Source organism: Colossoma macropomum, unplaced genomic scaffold, assembly GCF_904425465.1.
Source record: "Colossoma macropomum unplaced genomic scaffold, Colossoma_macropomum, whole genome shotgun sequence".
NCBI lineage: Eukaryota > Metazoa > Chordata > Actinopteri > Characiformes > Serrasalmidae > Colossoma > Colossoma macropomum.
In genome coordinates, this window is record NW_023494805.1 from 5,404,356 (window position 1) to 5,424,042 (window position 19,687).

The window sequence follows — 19,687 nt, forward strand, 5'->3', positions numbered from 1 at the left end:
CAGATATGGTCAATGAGCCCAATTTAAACAGTCCAGTTTAAAGCACTTTCATCTACAGTACTTTATTGTTGACACCATAGTTAGTAATGTATGAACCCAAAGCTACACTCCTTGGCCACTTTATTAGAAACCCCTCCCTTTGGTGCACAGTTAGAGACTGCAGTACATCTACTGATGTACTTTTTGTGTTAGCCAGCTATCTATCTCTTCATCAAAGACCAGTTTTTGACCACAGAGCTGTTCTTGGCTGGATATTTTGTGTGGTGGACCACTCTCAACCTAGCAGCAGCACTGATGTATGTCAAAACCCCATAACTACTGTGCTGAGATCAAAATAATATCTGGACACCAGCAGCCCTGTGGTCAAAAACTGACCTAATCAACTGTGCAGCAGGTAGGGGTTTCCAATAAAGTGGCCAGTTAATGGAAGTACAAGGTGGGTGTTTCTAATAAAGTGGCCAGTAAGTGGAAATACAGGGTAGGTGTTTCTAATAAAGTGGTCAGGTAGTGAAAGCACAAGGTGGGTGTTTCTAATAAAGTGGTCAGGTAGTGAAAGCACAAGGTGGGTGTTTCTAATAAATTGGCCAGTTAGTGGAAATACAGGGTAGGTGTTTCTAATAAAGTGGTCAGTTAGTGGAAGTACAAGGTAGGTGTTTCTAATAAAGTGGTCAGTTAGTGGAAGCACAAGGTAGGTGTTTCTAATAAAGTGGTCAGGTAGTGAAAGCACAAGGTGGGTGTTTCTAATAAATTGGCCAGTTAGTGGAAGTACAAGGTAGATGTTTCTAATAAAATGGTCAGTAAGTGGAAGCACAACATAAGAGTTTCTAATAAAGTGGCCAGTTAGTGGAAGCACGAGGTAGGTGTTTCTAATAAAGTGGCCAGTTAGTGGAAGCACAAGGTAGGTGTTTCTAATAAAGTGGCCAGTTAGTGGAAGTACAAGGTAGGTGTTTCTAATCAAGAGGCCAGTGTAATTTTATAGCATTCAATTTTCTGCATAAGTCTAAGTTTTCGTAAATCCACGTATGATGGAAATATTAATACTCCACTTTAATCCAAACTGTACTTCTACTGAAAGTTATCTACCTGTTAAAAGTGCAGAGTTACTTCCTGTCTCTCTTTTTTTTAAAGCAATATTAGAGCAGGCCTCCTTAATGGATGTGTTGTTTGTTTTGGTTTATTTGTTTGTTTCAGTTAAAGGTTAGACGAGGGCGTGCGGGATATCTTGTGCGCTTTGTTAAAAGTGCACTTTTGATTGAACCGCCGGCTCACGTAAATTGATTGCGGTAATGCATTGATGTCACTCGACCTTCTTTAGCAGCAAATCTGCGCTCGCCAGCTAATGGGACGGGTGCTAATTGAGGTTATTGGTTGCTTGTATTTGTCATTTTGTCAATTACTGGCAAAAAATAATGATCTAAATTGAATTAATTTCATACCGACGAATTAGACGCAGTCAGCCTCGTGCAGACTCAGAAAGCTTCCATTAAAAGCCTCACTTGGATTAATGGTGAATATGAGCGCATCGATCCCTGTCAATTACTTTTGCCTGGTTATGCTGTCCTGATCTTCTGCTCATTATAATAAGACAAACAAGTTTAATACAAAAGAAAGAAGTCTTAAAAAGACGCAAACAAAGACTACTAGAGATGAGATTTATCATTGTCCAAAACAGAAAAAAAATCTCTGAAATCTCCAAAATCTTACAATTTTAACTTTAAAAATACAAGAACTATGTATGTGAGTATGTAATGTGAAGTATGTAAATTAATGTAAAGACATTTTATTCTATGCAGTTGTGGAGAAATTTTACAGCCCATTCATCATGACAGACTCATACAATGTAAAGGACAGCAGCTCAAATTATGTTCAAATGATGTAGAAAAATAAAAACAATGAAGATACATTTTTTCATTGTCATTTGCTTCAGTTATTTGAATAAAGCATGTGCCATCTGCGATATATGCTTCGAAAAATGTATATACTGTAGTATGTAATTGAAACTAGTAGCTATTTACTAACTTTTCCAGAGCTGTATATGGAAATATTTTAAACACAGAGGTGACAAATATGTACAGTTATTACAAAATATCTTTTGGTAGGATGGTAAATCACATACCTTAAACACAAAGATAAATCCCTAAATAAAGCAAATAATCAGCTGCTTATAATTTCGTATGCTGCAATAAGTGAATACTGAACCTTACATGGTTTTAGTTTTAGAAAATATAAAATAGCTTCTTGTTGGGATATTTAAGTACCATCAATCTATAAATGCATATATTCTCTAAAAGTAAAATAAAGCAGTAATCCACTAAAGGCCATGTGTTACAGTGATTTCATCATGGATAATGAATAATTGGTGTTAAAATCACTGTAATGCATGGTCCCCAGTGGCTTATTGTTTTCAAGGTATATTGCCATCATTATATACAGCATCATTTCACTATTCAACTATTACATTTTTGTTCCATACAGTCACCAACACATCACAATATAGCAGTGTTTAAAATGCAGAAACCTTCACCTCTTAAGTAGCTTTTTCTTATCATATTTCCCCAAGTCAATAATGCTAATTTTCACTTGGATTTCTATGTGCTGTCTTGTGTTTACAAAAGTTTGTGCACCCCTGGTCAAATGACTTATTTTGTTGATTTTCTAAGTGTAAATAAGTGAACACATTCTTTACTTCTGCATTTGTGCGATTGCTGTTTATTTACTGGATGTAACATAAAGTACCTATCTATCTATCTATCTATATATATATATATATATGTATATATATAGATAGATATACATATATATATACATATATATATATATAGTCCAATTTATCTATCTATATATATTATATATAATCCAATTTGTTCTGAAAATAAACAAATAATACAAATAAACAGAAATCTGAAGTTTTGTAGAGGACGCATTAACCTGTTTTCACTTGGAAATTATATATATGTATATATATATATATATAATCCAATATGTTCTCTATCTATCTATCTATCTATCTATCTATGTATACGATATGACATAAAATGTGACCTGTGCAAAAGATATGACACATCAAATGTTTTATATATATATATATATATATATATATATATATATATATATATATATATATATATATATATATATATAATGTTCTCAAAAACTCAGCAAATAAACAGAAATGTGAAGTTGTGTAGAGGACGCTTTCACCTGTTTTCACTTGGAAATTCAAAAACAACTTTTGCACATGACTTTCTCCACTTTTTGTTCGCTCATGTAAGCAACATACACATTGATACAGAATTCAGTTGTTGTGATGTGGCCATTGAGTACTATTGTACAACAACTTTGAACACCAATCAGATCGTGGAACCAGAACTGTCTGTTTTCTAATAGTTAAACTACCCATCCCCACTGCCCTCTTTATTGGTAAGGTCACTCGGGCCAGCGTCCTTGCATGTTGTCCGCCTGCCTCGGTCAGGAAGCCAATTTGTACAAACATGCAGGTGTTAATCCAGCCAGCTCTGGGGCTGCCCACTGCCAGACCTGTTCTGGTCCACTAGCGTGATCGTTTGTTGGTTTGCTTTGACCTTTGCTTAATATCGCAGAGTGGTTTTTCAGGACCGACAATATTTGATCACCTGGCTTGGAACATTTGTATAAGCTCGTCCAACGACCTCCGGTTTGCAGAGCCATTTTTCTGCCGCGAGGAACAGAGCGTCGCGGGCTTTGTAGCTTTAATGGGATAATGAAGCAGAAGAACCACATCCGAAATCATTTTTACGATTTTCAAACAGCCGTTTAATGAGGCCGGTGAAATGGAACGGCGGAAAAGAACCTGGACGCGGTTCTCTCTCCAAGCTAATTCTACGTAGAAACGCTGGAAAGAAATTGGAGAAGTGCGAAATCAAAAGTTACAGGATCTAAATTAAAAACTAAGAGGGATTTAAAATCTGCGTAATATTCATTCTCTCACAATTATGAATTCATTTATCTCTCTCTTTTTTTTTTTTGATGGCCAATGTTCTCCTGCATTTCATAAGATTAAAAAACGTAACGTATTCTGGATAATGTCGCTCGCGTCACAGCATGGAGTCGTGGCATATTCCGCTTTACGGCTGTTCAGGGATGTGCAGAACGTGAGTGTGATTAGTTTATGGTCTGGACCATTGTATTTTTATTGCCCTCATAAAAGTCAGTGTTTTTTCCTCATTTTCCTAACGGCCTCAGTGGGCCATTATATCTTCCAAGGACACTGAGGAAGTGTGATTAGGAGAAATGGAGCGAGAAACAGCCGCTCAGACGCTCAGAGATAGAGAGAGTGAGAAAGAGGGATAAAGAGGGAGGGAGTGAGTGATTGAAGGGCTGGGCAGTGGGACTAGCTTAAACTTCAATTACAACTAATAGACGGCTTGACTAATGGCAACCAGCTACACTATGAGACCATGTTTAGCTAATTGCTTATTGTAACTTATGCCACATTACAATCATCTCATCATCTCAGTTATACTATTTGGTAACACTGTACTGTAAGGTCTATCTACATTATATGCCCAAATGTATGTGGACACCTGACCATCGTACCTTTCTGAGCTTCTTGGACGTCCTGTTCCAAACTTTGAAACATACCCCAAATCATGCATAACATTAAAACCACTTGCTTGTTTCTACACTCATTGTCCATTGCTGGAGTTTATAAACACCGTGTCCACTCACTGTCCACTCCTACCTTGCTGGTCCACCTTGTAGATGTAAAGTCAGAGACGATAGCTCATCTGCTGCTGCACGGTTTGTGTTGGTCATCCTCTAGTCCTTCATCAGTGGTCACAGGAGGCTGCCCACAGGACGCTGTTGGCTGGATATTTTTGGTTCTCAGTCCAGCAGCGATGCTGAGATGTTTTTAAAAACTCCAGCAGCACTGCTGTGTCTGATCCACTCGCACCAGCGCAACACACACTAACACATATCCACCACGTCAGTGTTACTGCAGTGCTGAGAATGATCCGCCTGCTCTGTGAGGGTCCATGGGGGTCCTGACCACTGAAGAACAAAGTATCAGAGAAACAGATGGACTACAGTCTGTAACTGTAGAACTACAGAGTGCTCCTATATGGTCAGTGGAGCTGATAGAATGGATAGTGAGTGTAGAAACAAGGAGGAGGCTTTAATGTTTAATATGGCTGATTAGTGTATAAATGTCTTGGTATGCTGTAACATTAACATCACCCTTCACTTTAACTAAGGGTCCCAAACCCTGAAAACAGCCCCAGCCCATTATACCTCCTCCACCAAACTTTACTGTGGCTGACATTGCAGAAAATCCCATATTTAAGTTTCCTTTAACATATTTTCACTTAGTAAATCAACAAAGCATATAATTTAACATTTGCACATGACTGTATGTGAGGGTGTTAGGAATGAACAGAATGAACAGAATGAATGTTATAATGATGATCACTGTGCTTGTGGTAAAGCAGGTCAATGTCTGTCTAGAATAGTCACAAACTAACAGCTCTTGTTTGTTCTTCTGCTTCTGTAGATGGTGTGGGAAAGTGGCTGTGTCGTGATAGTCATGCTAACTCCGCTAGCCGAAAACGGGACCAAACAGTGTCATCAGTACTGGCCAGATGAAGGTTCTGACCTGTACCACATCTACGAGGTAAAACACATGGCGGTCAAACATTGTTTTTAAAGTTTTCGTATTATTACTATTAAAGGGGAATGATTTTAAAATCACTGACATGTAAAGAAAGTCATTCAGAGTGATGTGATTTGGTTTATTATAGAGAAACTGACTCAGATTTGGTGATAGGAACCAGGGGTCACCATGACTACAACACAAATATAGCCATTTTATTTACTATCTAAAACCACCGGTGAACCTACACGAGTCTTCTGAGTTTATATGGAATGATGATGATGGAAAAATAGTGGAGAATCTGAACATATAAGTTTTCTTTGGGGACTATCTTGCCTCACAGTGTCCTGCATGTATTCATCCACTATGAATGGAATAAAAAAGATGTTTTAGACCAAAAACTTCTCAAAACTATCGTAAAACAGCTTCCTGCGAGGGAGCTTTTAGAGGTGGACGTCTGGTTCCTATCACTACCACTGTGCAGGACTCTGGGGCTAGACAGTCTTCGTAAATGTGTGTCTTTCTTGATTTCATTCTTAAGAAAAAAGTTACGAGAAATTGTTATTCTTCAAATAACTTTTTAAGAATTCTCTTATTTTCTTTTCTTAACTATTTTCTTGAAAATAATTGTAGGAACAAGTGGTATTCCTGAAAACATTATGTTCTTAAATGTTTTCTTAACCTTACGACAGCCTCACACTCGTCTTAGGCTGTAAAATTTGACGAGGTGAGGACTTTTTTGATGGAATGATGAAGTTTGAGGCTGGATCAATTACAGTTTGCATGCCTCACAAAAATGCATATGTATCCATGTACTTAATTTCACCCTTTAGTTCAGGAACGTTCAGGGAAAGCTGAACTTAGTTCTTCACATTAGCTTTGATTTTCTGATACCCCTCAAAATCTTTATTAGCTGGATCAGGTGTGTTGAATCATAACTCTACAAGAATATAGAACTAGAGCTGCCAGGAGGAGACCAGCTCATTCTAGATGCTCCTAAAAACAAAATTAAAATTAAAAAGTACATTCAGAGTTTAAATGTTCATTCAAACAGTGCTAATGTGGCTAACAGTGAATGAAAGTTTTATTGCTAGCATAAAATTAAGCAGCTGTGAAAAAGTAGAAGATTGCTGTTCCCTCTTGACCTGTGATGCATTATTATATTCATCAGCATGCTGCTTTTATGAGTGTTGGTCAGTCTGCACTGCATAAAATACACCAACGAAAGAATGAAAGAGTACGGAGCCCTGCTGGTGACATCCCATATAAATAAAAATAATGCATGGCCACAATTTAGTAAGGCGTGGGAATGAGATAAGTAAGTCGTGGCCACGACTTGGTAAGGCCTGGCAATGAGATACAAATGCTCGGCCATGACTTCGTAAGGCGTGGGAAAGAGATTATTAAGCCATGACCACAGCTTAATAAGGCATGATTTAAAAAGTTAGACTTAGTAAAGCATGGGAACGAGATAATTAAATAGTGGGAATGAGATCAAGAGCTTTAATATATCATTTCCATGCCTTACTAAGTCATGGCCATGCATTAGTATCTCGTTCCCATGCCTTACCAAGTCGTGGCCACGACTTACTTATCTCGTTCCCACACCTTATAAGTCGTGGCCACTGATTATTTTTATTCATACTGGATGCCACCAGCAGGGCTCCGTAACAGTGTAAAATTTGTGAGATAATTGCTCGAAGGCAGTTATATGCCAGAGTGGGATAAGGTAATGCCACTTAATCTGTTAAATCAGTGGTTCTCAAACTGGTCCTTAGGGACCCCCAGGTGGTCCACATTTTGCTCAATCCCAACTCACAACGCAGAGGCATAGCACGGACCACTTTGAGAGCCCCTAAAACATGAAAGAGGCAGAATAATTGCAATATTTGCAAAGTTCTTGTTAAGAAATGATATACTGTGGAGAAAGATTTGTTGTCTATGTTTAAGATTCATGCAGATTCAGGCTTTTTGCGGTGTGGAGATGATGGTGCTGGTTCTTGGACAGATCAGCGTCCTTCTTTTTCATTATTTGCTCATGATCTAAAATCCAAAACTGCGTATTGATGTGCAGTGAGGGGTCGTAGCCTAGCGGTGCACTCTGATTGCCTCTTTCTGTATCCGCAGGTCAACCTGGTCTCAGAGCACATTTGGTGTGAGGACTTCCTGGTCCGCAGTTTCTACCTGAAGAACGTCCAGACCAACGAGACTCGGACCGTAACGCAGTTCCACTTCCTGTCCTGGATGGACCAGAGCGTTCCAGAGTCTGCGAGAACCCTCCTGGACTTCCGCAGGTGTGTGCATCTTTCTTTCTCCATGATGAAAAGCAAGAGAGGAACCAGCCCCTTCCTGTTTTCATCCTCATTTGCGTGTAGAACATGCATTTCTGAGAGTTCAGGAATTGGGTGAAGATGGGTTCCTCACACGGGGCACCATTTAGACCCACTATAATATCGCCTGTGTGTACTTATACGGGGCGATAGATATGTAGGTACTGCAGGGTGCAGGTGGGTTTCTCACCCTCTGGTGGTCACCCTCTCACCCAGGAAGCAAGAGCCCACTGATCCAACAAACACCAACAAACCCCCAAACATTTGGTGTATAATTTTTTTCTGATTGTTAGGAGCCTCTAGAAAGTTCTCCCCCCATTCACACAGTTCTAGACTATTCTCCTGCCATTCAGACCATCCTCCAATGTTCTCCCTCATTAACAGTTCTAGAATATTCCCCCCATTTACACTGTTCTAGAATGTTTTCCCCATTTACACTGTTCTAGAATGTTTTCCCCATTTACATCCATCCATCATCTAAACCACTTATCCTTCTGGGTCGCTGGAGCCTATCCCAGCTGTCATCGGGCGAAAGGCAGGATACACCCTGGACAGGTCGCCAGTCCATCGCAGGGCAGACAAACAGACATATACATCCACACACACACTCACACCTAGGGGCAATTCAGCATGTCCAATCAGCCTAACTGCATGTTTTTGGACTGTGGGAGGAAACCGGAGTACCCGGAGGAAACCCACGCAGACACGGGGAGAACATGCAAACTCCACACAGAAACGACCCTGGTCACCCAGCCGGGAATCGAACCCAGGCCCTTCTTGCTGTGAGGCGACAGCGCTACCCACTGTGCCACCGTGCCGCCCCTTTTACCCCATTTACACTGTTCTAGAATGTTCTTCCTCATTTACACCATTCTTGAATGTTCTTCTCCATTAACACTGTTCTAGAAAGTTTTCCCCTGTTAGCACTGTTCTTGAATGTTCTCCCCCATTCACCCTTGACTAGAATATTCTCATTCCATTCATACTATTCTCAAATGTTCTCCCCCAGTATCAATGATCTAGAATGGTCTCCTCTCATTTAAGTTGTTTCTAAAATGTTTTCCCCTTTACACTGTTTCAAAATGTTTTCCCCTTTCACACTGTTCTAGAATGTTCTCCCCATTCACACTATTCTAGAAAGTTCTTCTCTCAGTCACACTGCTCTAGAATGTTTCCCCATTCTTTCTTAAGTGTTCTTCTCCATTGACACTGTTCTAGAATGTACTATAATGTTCTAGAATGTTCGTGCCCATTCACCATTGACTAGAACATTCTCTTCCCATTCACACCGTTGTCAAATGTTCTCCCCCAGTAACACTGACCTAGAATGCTTTCCTCCCATTTACATTGTTTTAAAATGTTTTCACACTGTTCTCAAATGTTCTTCTCTGTTAACACTGTTCTAGAATGTTCTAGAATGTTCTACCCCATTCACCCCTGACTAGAATATTCTCCTCCCATTCACACCATTCTCAAATGTTCTCCCCCAGTAACACTGGCCTAGAACAATCTGCCCCCATTTACATTGTTTTAAAATGTTTTCACACTGCTCTAGAATGTTTCCCATGTTAACACTGTTCTAGAGTATTCTTCCCAATTCACAGTGTTCTAGAATGTTCTCCCTTTATTCACACCATTCTCAAATGTTCTCCTCCGTTAACACTGTTCTAGAATGTTCTCCCCATTTACATAGTTCTTGGATGTTCTCTCTCATTCACACAGTTCTAGAATGTTCTCCCTCATTCTTACAGTTCTAGGGTGTTCTCCCTCATTCTCCCAGTTCTAGAATGTTCTCCCTCATTCTCCCAGTTCTAGAATGTTCTCCCTCATTCTCACAGTTCTAGAATGTTCTCCCTCATTCACTGTGGTGCATGTGGTTTATACGTTCTTTTCCTTTCTGACAGTGTTATGATGCCGGTGTTTGTTGGACCCGTGTGCTCTTTATCTGTGTTCTCTATTCGCTTGAGGTTTCTGAGTTTTTAAGAATCCACGTTTTCACTGTGGAAAAAGAGTCAATATTTGCTACTTTCCCTTATTTTTGCATCCCAGCCAATAAACAGCCGTCACCATATAACAATCCTTATTTCAGGCACCTCAGTTAAATGGGAAACGCTGGGCAATAAATCTGCGCTGACGGAAAAGCCGATGGCAGCATAAAGTCCTCGTTTTTCTCTCCCGCCATAAACGTGCTGAAGATCCTTAATAGAGAAGGAGAGTGCGAACTCACAGCGGGCCCATTCGCTCGAGCCTCTCCCATACAGACGTTGGCTCTGCTGCTGGGTAAATAATGTGTTGGTGAATCTGCTCACCTATGACATCCCGTTTGTTTGTCTCGTCTCTATTTGACCCCAAATGGGAAAAACAATATTGGCGTTGGCAGGAGGCTGTCTTGATTCCCTGTATTTATCACAGATTATAGCCTTGCTACTTTCAGAGGTGGAGGACAAGAATTTTTTTTTTTATTGCTTTCTTGTTTAATAGCGTTTTGGCTTTCTGCGCACGCTTCCCATAACTTTCCATCTACACTTGCTGTTTTCCGTGTAACCTTTAAAATAACCCCACTGCGTGAGCACCTGTGCACTACTCAACCACGTTCTCCAGTATTGCTTCAGAGAGATGTGCCCGCCATCATTAGTTTAAAGGCTATTATAGAACTCAATGTATTAGATAAGGAAAGGTATGATTTTAATATTCAAATCATCGTATCCTATTTCACGTTTACTTCTCAGTAACATCCAAGCTGAAGATCCATCTCCATCAGCCAAACAGAATATATGGATCATGTTTTCAACTGCATTAATCCAGTGAATTCTCTTATGAGCTGTACATAAAATGGTACAATGTTGTGCTATCTACTGACATTTGCATAGAGCCAAAGATGAATGAAAGTCCTTATAAATGTGATAGACAGAAGTCCATATCGTCGCTATCCAAAAAAAAAGAGTCTCCGTTTTTGTTGATTTTTTTCTACTTCATTTGAACATGACAGTTCTCTTTTACATTGTGTGAAAATTTCACGATTAATGGACCAATAGAAATGCCCCAAAATCACTTAGAATAAAACCTCTTCACTTTAACCTGCATTAAAAGTTAAGGGCATTTTTACCATTTTGGAGATACTTGTTTTTCTTTGGACAGCGACGACATGCAACTTTGCAATATTTCACAAAAAGGGAGAAACTGTTTATTTCATTTCCTGCCATTTTTTGGAGGCAGTTTTGGTGTCTACCAGCTATTCCAGGTGGTTGTTAGGAGCCCCATTTTCTCTGTAGCTTTTTTTTTAACTCCAGTTTTGGAAACATTTTTCTTTGACTTTCTTTATTATGCATGTGAATTATCTTATATCTATTCTCCTCAGAAATAACTACTGAAAAAATGAATAACTTGAACTTAATGGCTGTTTTGACTGGAAATTAAGGCTGACTGAACAGAAATTGGTAAACAGTAGCACAAAGCTTATAAAACTTAATTTCCAGAATTCATCATAGTGCAAAAGTAGAGATCAAACCTCAAAGCTGATATCAGAATGATCTATTAATCCTTTATGATTTGATGACTTCTAGGCTGACAGAATTCCTGAAATGCTGAATAAAAAATATTTGGCCAATATTTGTAAAAATTTAAATGCATATTGTATAAATTCATGTTGTGGATAAAGTGATAATTTTATGCTATGGCAAGTGATTCCAAACTTTTGCACAGTAGTGTTAAGTTTTATTTAGAAGTGGGAAGTCTAAACTCGGAATTACGTTATTTACTTTTGTTCAAACTACAAAGTGGGAAAACAACAGAGACGCCTCCATGAAAACAAGTATAGCTAGCAAAAAGCTAGAGAGATAATGTTAATGATTTGAGTGATATTTTAATGATTAGTGTTTTTATGGTTCCTGATATTTACCTTCTGAAAACAGTGAAATTTTGGCTCAGGTCTGTAGTTTAACCAGCTACTGTGTCTGTATGTTGACTCTTCTAAAGCCAATCTTATTTCAAAGTAGAGAAGTGGTTCTTCATTACTGTTGAGGATGTGAGCAGCCATGTTGATCTGATGTTGGGAACACCATCCCGACCTCCCCGAGTGGGAATTTTTAGCTGAGGGTTTTTATATTTTTATCTGATCTGCGGTGGGAATTCTGAGTTAAGAGCTTCAGTCAAGCTCAGCATAAGAATCTATAGCTTTTTCATCTTTAGCTCCATTGTATTAGCTTTTAGCACTCATTTTGATCATCATGGAACTCGTCCATCTTGTATCTGGAGGAACCCAGAGGAGGATGGGTTCTCATTTTGAGGCTTGGTTCCCATGTTGGGTCTTGGCTCCCATGTTGGGTCTTGATTCCCATGTTGGATCTTGGTTCCCATGTTGGGTCTTGGCTCCCATGTTGGGTTTTGATTCCCATGTTGGATCTTGGTTCCCATGTTGGGTCTTGGCTCCATTTTGAGTCTTGGTTCCCATGTTGGCTCTTGGTTCCCATTTTGAGTCTTGGTTCCCATGTTGGGTCTTGGTTCCCATGTTGGGTCTTGGTTCCTCTTAGCACATGAAAAGTCATGAATGTTTAAAGTTAGCATCAGGAGTGAAGTTAGCGCTCAGAGCTAATTTTTTACACCTCAATCTTATGAAACATTTTTTAAAACCACAGCATCCAGAAACTGATTTGATTTGAGCCAGAATGTTACAGGATCTCTCGCTCTGTCTCTCAGTGTTTATATCACTGGCTAGTTTATCAATATTTATTTCTTTTTTGTGCGCCGTGGTTGCAGCTAACGCTAGGCTTGCTCTCCCTTCTGCAGCCATTTGAATCTTTTTCTTACTTGCACAATGTCAGACATCGTTCGTTCACCTCTTTCTTTCTGTCTCTCTCACTCTCTATCTGTCCTTCTCTCTTCTAGTCTGTCTTTTCTTTCAGTTGGCCAGCTAATTAGCGGTTGCCACTGTCATTTTTGTGATGTTGCAGCTAGTTATATGAGCCCAGTTGCATAGTCACAAAAGTGATCATTGGAAACTGTATCTCTTCTTCCAGGCCCTCACTCCTCTACCCTCACTCGTTCCCTCCCTCCCTGCCTGTCAGTCTCTCTGTATACCAGTCTCTCTTTCTTTCTCTCTGTTTAACTCTGTGCATGTCCCTCGCCCTTCCTTTTTTCCGTGTCTTTCCTACCCATTCTTCCTTGCCCTCTCTTTCTCCATCTCTCCCCTCCATATCTCCTCCATGTCCCTCCCCTCATCTCTGTCCTGATGCTTCACCATCCCTTTTCACTCCTCAGTGATATAAATCTATCTATCTATCTATCTATCTATCTATCTATCTATCTATCTATCTATCTATCTATATGTCTGTCTGTCTGTCTGTCTATCTATCTATCTATTCTTCCTTTTACCTCATTTCTACAAAATGTAACATTTTTTGCACCATTTTTTGGCACCGTTTCCATGAAATATATATCTATGTTTTTTTTTGTTTTTTTTTCCACCAATCAGTGATATATAAGACAAATCTATGTGTTCTGTGCTGGAGAGCTGGTCTTTCTTATTTCCCATTATTTTCTCTCTCTTCCATAGCGAGAGAACGGATATAATGACTTTCTGAAATGTGGAAAAGCTGCTCTCATTTTTCCCCGTGCACTGAGAGGTTGCTCTAGATAAATAATCCTTTTGTAATCATCCTTAACAGATATATTTTTCACATTTTCCGTTGGAGCCGTAAACAGCCTTGAGGTGTTCACTCGGATGAGAGTGTGTGTTATGTGCCTGTGGGAGTGTGTGAGCGTACGCGCCTCCTTTTCGGGTGCGTGAACGCCCCTGCATGTCGGGCGGCGGGCTGAACACATGAAAAGAAAAAGGAAAAAAAAACTAAAATGCGTACCCCCCCCCCTACATCCCCACCCCGCCAAACTCTCAAAGAAACAGTCCGAGGGGGTAACAGCCTCCGTTTCCATGGTAACCCCCACGGTAATGGTAATGGAGTGAAGAGCAGGGAAAAGGGGCGGCGGCAAGTTTTGCAGGCGTGTAACACGGCTAATTGTGTGTTAATGTTAATGCGTCCCGGACCGCGACATTTCTGCCGCTGCATTCATCAACACTTTAATGGGGTGCTGCCGCACGACGAGCTTAAACAGCCACGCTGGTTGCCTTAATTGCTTTATATGGGCTTTTTTTGTCTGAGAGGTGGTTTTAATGGACGGCTACGATGAAACGGACAGTTTTCAGCCTTTCTCTCACTCTGATTTCCATTCCAAGAAAAAAAAGGGAAGCGTTTTGTAGCAGCATCACCTTTTTGCAGGATGTTTGAGCTCTTTTTCTTATAAATTTGTTAAAAAAGGTGTAAAGTAACTCCTTACTTGTGATTTTACCACTGGCACATTCAGTAATGCTTTCTTTTACATTCCTCTATGTTTTTGGTATTAGTGTGCAGTACAAATGATATAAAATGAGTTGGACTCTTAAAATTGGAAGTGCCACAAAAGGGTTCTTCGAGCATTACCATAGAATAACTGCATTGGTTCCCTACAGAAAAATGTTTAAAACAAGAGATTTGTGAAGTGTGAGGCCTTTGATAGGTGTAAAGAACGTTCTTCCTAGAACATTTACCTTCTGCCGAAGTTCTTTAACAGTTAAAATGGATTGTTTGAATCTCATTTATCAATCATTGACGGAAAGATACATTCTAAATCTGGTTCTTATGGCATCATATAAAAAACATGGTAACACTTTCTATGAATGTCACCTTTGTAAGCATCTATAAACACATTCATAACATGTTATAATGCATTCATAAGACATTATAAACATAGCTATAAATATTTATAAAAATGCACTATACGTTATAGCCATGTTTATTATGCATTATGAATTGTTAACATAATGCATTATAAGTACTGATCATAACAAATGATAAGAGCTCATAAGTCATATTTGTCCGCTCTAAGTAAAGTGAAGCGTACTGTACTAAAGCCTCCTCCAGTGTTAAAAGTGAGGCTTCAAGTTGAAGTATTTACTGAAGGATTTACTGAAACACTAAAACATTCATAATAAAGCACATTACAGGCTTCAATTGTCAGAGTTTAAACTAGAGCTGCCCTCAGTGTTTTACCCAATGTGGGAAAGTCAATGTACACCACCGTTAGCTTGGTATTTGTCTTTACTTAACACTCTCCAAGATGGGACTGACTTCTTTGGCACTGAAATTATAACATGTTATTAACACTATTTATAATGCATTATATTAACAATTCATAATGTATAATAAACATGGCTATAAAGTGTAATTCAGTGTAATTCCTTTTTATAAATATTTATAACCACGTTTATAATGCCTTATGAATACATTATAACATGTTATAAATGTGTTTATAGATGCTTACAAATGCGACATTCATTGAAAGTGTTACCAAAAACATTTTGTGCCATCTTTAATTTTAAGAGTATAAAATGATGGGAAAATTCTAGACAGTCTGACTCCCATGTGTCAAACACAAGGCCTGCAGGCCACATTAGGCCCTTGGTACAATCCTATTCGGCCTGTGAAAGTATTTTAATATTCTATTATTATTAGTCTGTTTCAACCTGAGCAGCACTACAGTCCCCAGCATGCACTGCAACATAGCATGCATTCTGACCTCCTTCCCCCAACAACACTCAGCAATTACACAAAAAGAAAAGATGCCTAGTGTTTAATTTAAGCAAATAGGCATCTAAAACGTTTTAAACAATTAAAACAATCTAGAATTATTTTTGAATAAGTATTCAATGCCTATTTTGCTATTGTAGTTTTGGCATATTGAATAAACAATGGCCCGTTCAAGTCATGGCAAAATGTTCTGTAAAAATGAAATAAAACACACCTGACCTGTGGATTTGTTGAGATTTTTTAATATGGCCCATTTAGTGGTTGAGTCTGACAGCGCTGGTCAAACTAAAACACACTGAAAAGCCAGACAGGTATTTTCTGGGTATGTGTGAGGTACAATCTCCAAAGCGCAACCTCAAAACAGGGGGTTCTTCAAAGGTTATTTAGTGAAGCCAGTGGGTACACAGTATATTGAACCGTGACAACTCAAAGAACCTGGATGCTTCAGTGGTTCTTCGCATGATTATTTGGCTCTTCTCCAAGATACAGAAGCTGTTGTGTAAAGTTCTTTGTTTTGGTGCTGAATAGTGGGTGTGCAATTCTTTATAGGTGCAATGATATTAATATTGGTAAGTACTGAAATGCCTTTATAGATATTGAAAAGCAGTTTATAGATCTTAAGCTGAAAAAGGACAGTGAGAAACGTAATAACTGGTCATTATTCTGAGTAGACATACAGTAACTTTCACTGTAATGTCATTTGTTTATACAAGAAAGGAAATATGAAAAATCTCCATGTGCTGGGTAGTTATATGGGGTAAAATAGCTGTACAGAATGCAAAGTTTTTATTGATACCTAGTGTCCATCCACCCATCCATACATCATCTAAACCGCTTATCCTTCTGGGTCGCGGTGGGGTGCTGGAGCCTATCCCAGCTGTCATTGGGCGGAAGGCAGGATACACCCTGGACAGGTCGCCAGTCCATCGCAGGGCATACCTAGTGTCACATTACCCAAAATGATTACCTAGTATTTTAGAGCTTGTAGCACATTCTTATGCAATTAACACCTAGAACTTAAGGGCGTGTATAAGTGTAATGATTGGGCTCCTAAGTGGTGCAACCATCCAAGCGTCGGCCCCATCATCAGGAGACTGTTTGATCCCTGGTGATGCTACAGCCAAACATGGCCGGGAGTCCAAGGCAGCACAACTGCCCTCGCTCTGGGTGGATAGGATGGCCTCCCATCTCCCTCCATCACTCAGTGTGATGCTAGCCAGCACAGGAGTCTGTTAGCTGACGTAACAGAACTGCTGGTTGGCACTTTTGCTTTGAGCACGTTCAGCTGTCCAATGACGTTGCGTTAGCAGCAGGTCAAAAAGATGCGGTGGTACTTCACAGGTCATGGAGGACGCCTGTGCTAGCTTTCACCTTCCTAGCACTGGGGGAGTCCTTACTATTAGGTGGAATTGGATACCAAATTGGGGAGAAAATTGGGAATACCAAAAAAAAAAGTGATTAATTTGAGCAAATTTGCATAATTAACCCCATAAATGTCCAGGGTCATCAGCAGGCCGAAAGTTTTTATACACTTCTAGAACCTATGAGAATAGAATAGCTCAGCCAGTTTGAAGTCCATATATTTTCTGAATAATAAGCCTTAGTATGTAATAAGATTGGAATTTTAAGGGGTTCAAACACTTTGGGAAACTATATACCAGTGATTTTACCTTTGGACCAAGTTGGCTGTATTTACCGTGTTATAATAGCAGAAGAATAACTTGTATTATAAAAACGATCTGGTTTTGACTGCACCCTTGGCTGTTATTCAAAGCTAAGTTTTTTTCTTGCTGTCCCTGCGTCTGCTCTAAATGCATTTCTGTGCAGCTCTCAACATCAAAATCGCTTCCAAACTGCATTAACGGCTTGTTTTTGTGTCTCTGTTTCATTACAGAAAGGTTAACAAGTGTTACCGGGGCCGCTCTTGTCCAATAATTATCCACTGCAGGCAAGTATGAACAAAAAAACCCTATAAAACAATTTACACACTTTCTAATCTCACGTACACTCAACACACAACAGGACGTTATTAATGGCAGTCAAAACGCATTTAATTAAGTGTAGTTTCTTTTTGCTTTTCATTTTATGGTTATCATATTTAGGGTATCTACCTTTCAAGTCCTTCAAATTTCTATTTATTAATACTTTTATATTATTTTTGTGTTGAAATATGTCAGTGTAAACCTCGTCGGTACTCAGCGGCATTATTCATTTTTCATCTGTGCTTTTAAAGGACTGTGTTTAAAGTATGAGAGAAAAGAAAATCTGAAAGGACGGATGAACTTAGAACAGTGTTATCTGCACTTTAGCTTCAGGGCTCAGTGGTCACTACATCCGCCCTCATCTTCTGTGACTGAGAGCAAGTCTGTGAGGGGTGAGGCACTGTGTGTGTGCGTGTGTGTGTGTGTGTGTGTGTGTCACCTGTTCTGCATGTTGCTAAGGAAACTGGCTTCCAAACAAAAACATTTTTCCACTTGCTTAGAGAAATCACGAGAGCAAGATGAAAATGCAAAACCACGGCTAATATACTGTTTTATACTTCCGAGGAAATACGTTTTTGTAATTTTTCAGTTTTTGACATAATTTGAAAATACCTGTTGCTTTTTACATTGTGTGTAAATTTCATGATGAAAGGAAAAAAGAAACGGCCCAAAATTACTTGGAAAAAAAGTCTGGTTCCACTGACTTACATTAAAAGTAAAGTAGGTTTTTACCTTCTCCTGTAAATTAACAAGTTTGGAGATTTTGTTCTGACAGCAGCGAGCTCTCAACATATATATTTCATATATATATATATATATATATATATACAGTTTTATGCAACAAGTCATAATCATGGTGAAGGAATTTAATAAACCTGAGATTTTGAGGGGTTAATCATTTGTGTCAGTACAGATGGTTTGATAATACCCTGGTTGAATGAGATCAACAGCAAAACAATGGCAATAATTCAGCTCGTCATATTTGGAGAAAGGATTCCATGTGTGATCCCAGGAAACACATACAGTGAAGCATGATGGTGGGAGCATCATGATTTAGAGCTGCTTTTCTGCAGGCAGTACTGCAGTATTACACACAATTGAAGGAAATAGGAGTGGAGTGATGTACTGAGAGATGTTAGAAGAGGAGTTAATCTCGTTGGCCAAGAAACTGAATCTATGGAGAAGATGACCATTTCTTTAAGACAACGAAACTGCAACGACCAGCCAAAACTGAACCACAGTGCTGCAAGAAGATACTTGGCGACTGTTTGGCCAAACTGCCAACAGTCGCTTTGCAGCAAACTATTAATGTTGTTCATTTGTGGTGTTGGAATACATTGTTCACTATCAGTTTCACTTTTTAAACATGTCTTTGTTTCTGATAATAAATATGTAACATTTTGCTCATATTTGTAAGTACAAAGTCAAATTTGAAGTGGATATTCTGCGCCGGAAGTCTATCAAAAGTGTGTAAAAGTGTTTATCTTCACTGTTCAAATACAGCCCAGTTCAAATGATGTGTAAAGCTGTTTATCTGGGAAGTAAGACTTTTAATTTGTTCAAAAAAAGTTTAGAATAAATACAAATAGACAGATAAACAATACATTTTGTGTGAATGTGTTTTCCTAATCAGATCTTTAAATTCTGTTAAATAAATAAAAATAGATGCTAATGGGAATGAAAAAAATTGTAAAGTAAATAATGATAATATTAACAGTACTAGTAGGAGGAGTATGTTTTTATTATTATTCTTATTGACAATAATAGTAGTAGTAATAGTAAGTTATTATTATTACTATTTTTAAAATTATTTTTATGATTATTATTATTGTTAATAGTACTAGCAGGACAAGCACCATATTGCTGTGGTGAACGGCTGTAACCAGATGTCAGTGTAGAGTTTAGAGATGAGTAGATGTCAGTTTAGAGATGAAGAGATTTCAGGGTAAAGTTTAGAGAAGAGTAGAGGTCAGTTTGGAGTTCAGAGATGAGTAGATGTCAGTGTAGAGTTAGATGATGAGTAGATGTCAATGTAGAATTTAGAGACAAGTAGATGTCAGTGTAGACCTTGAAGATCAGTAGATGTCACTGTAGAGTTTTGAGATCAGTAGATGTCAGTGTAGAATT

General features: G+C 38.8%; 1 protein-coding gene across 1 annotated transcript in view; it reads left to right on the forward strand.

Annotated features, from left to right (window-relative positions):
* ptprn2 (protein tyrosine phosphatase receptor type N2) overlaps positions 1 to 19,687 on the forward strand; it is a 419,224-nt gene that overhangs the window by 380,466 nt on the left and 19,071 nt on the right. The window contains exons 19-21 of the mRNA XM_036596937.1: positions 5,531 to 5,650; positions 7,757 to 7,923; positions 17,473 to 17,526. Of these exons, the coding sequence (XP_036452830.1) occupies positions 5,531 to 5,650; positions 7,757 to 7,923; positions 17,473 to 17,526 (341 nt within the window). The remainder of the gene's footprint in view (positions 1 to 5,530; positions 5,651 to 7,756; positions 7,924 to 17,472; positions 17,527 to 19,687) is intronic.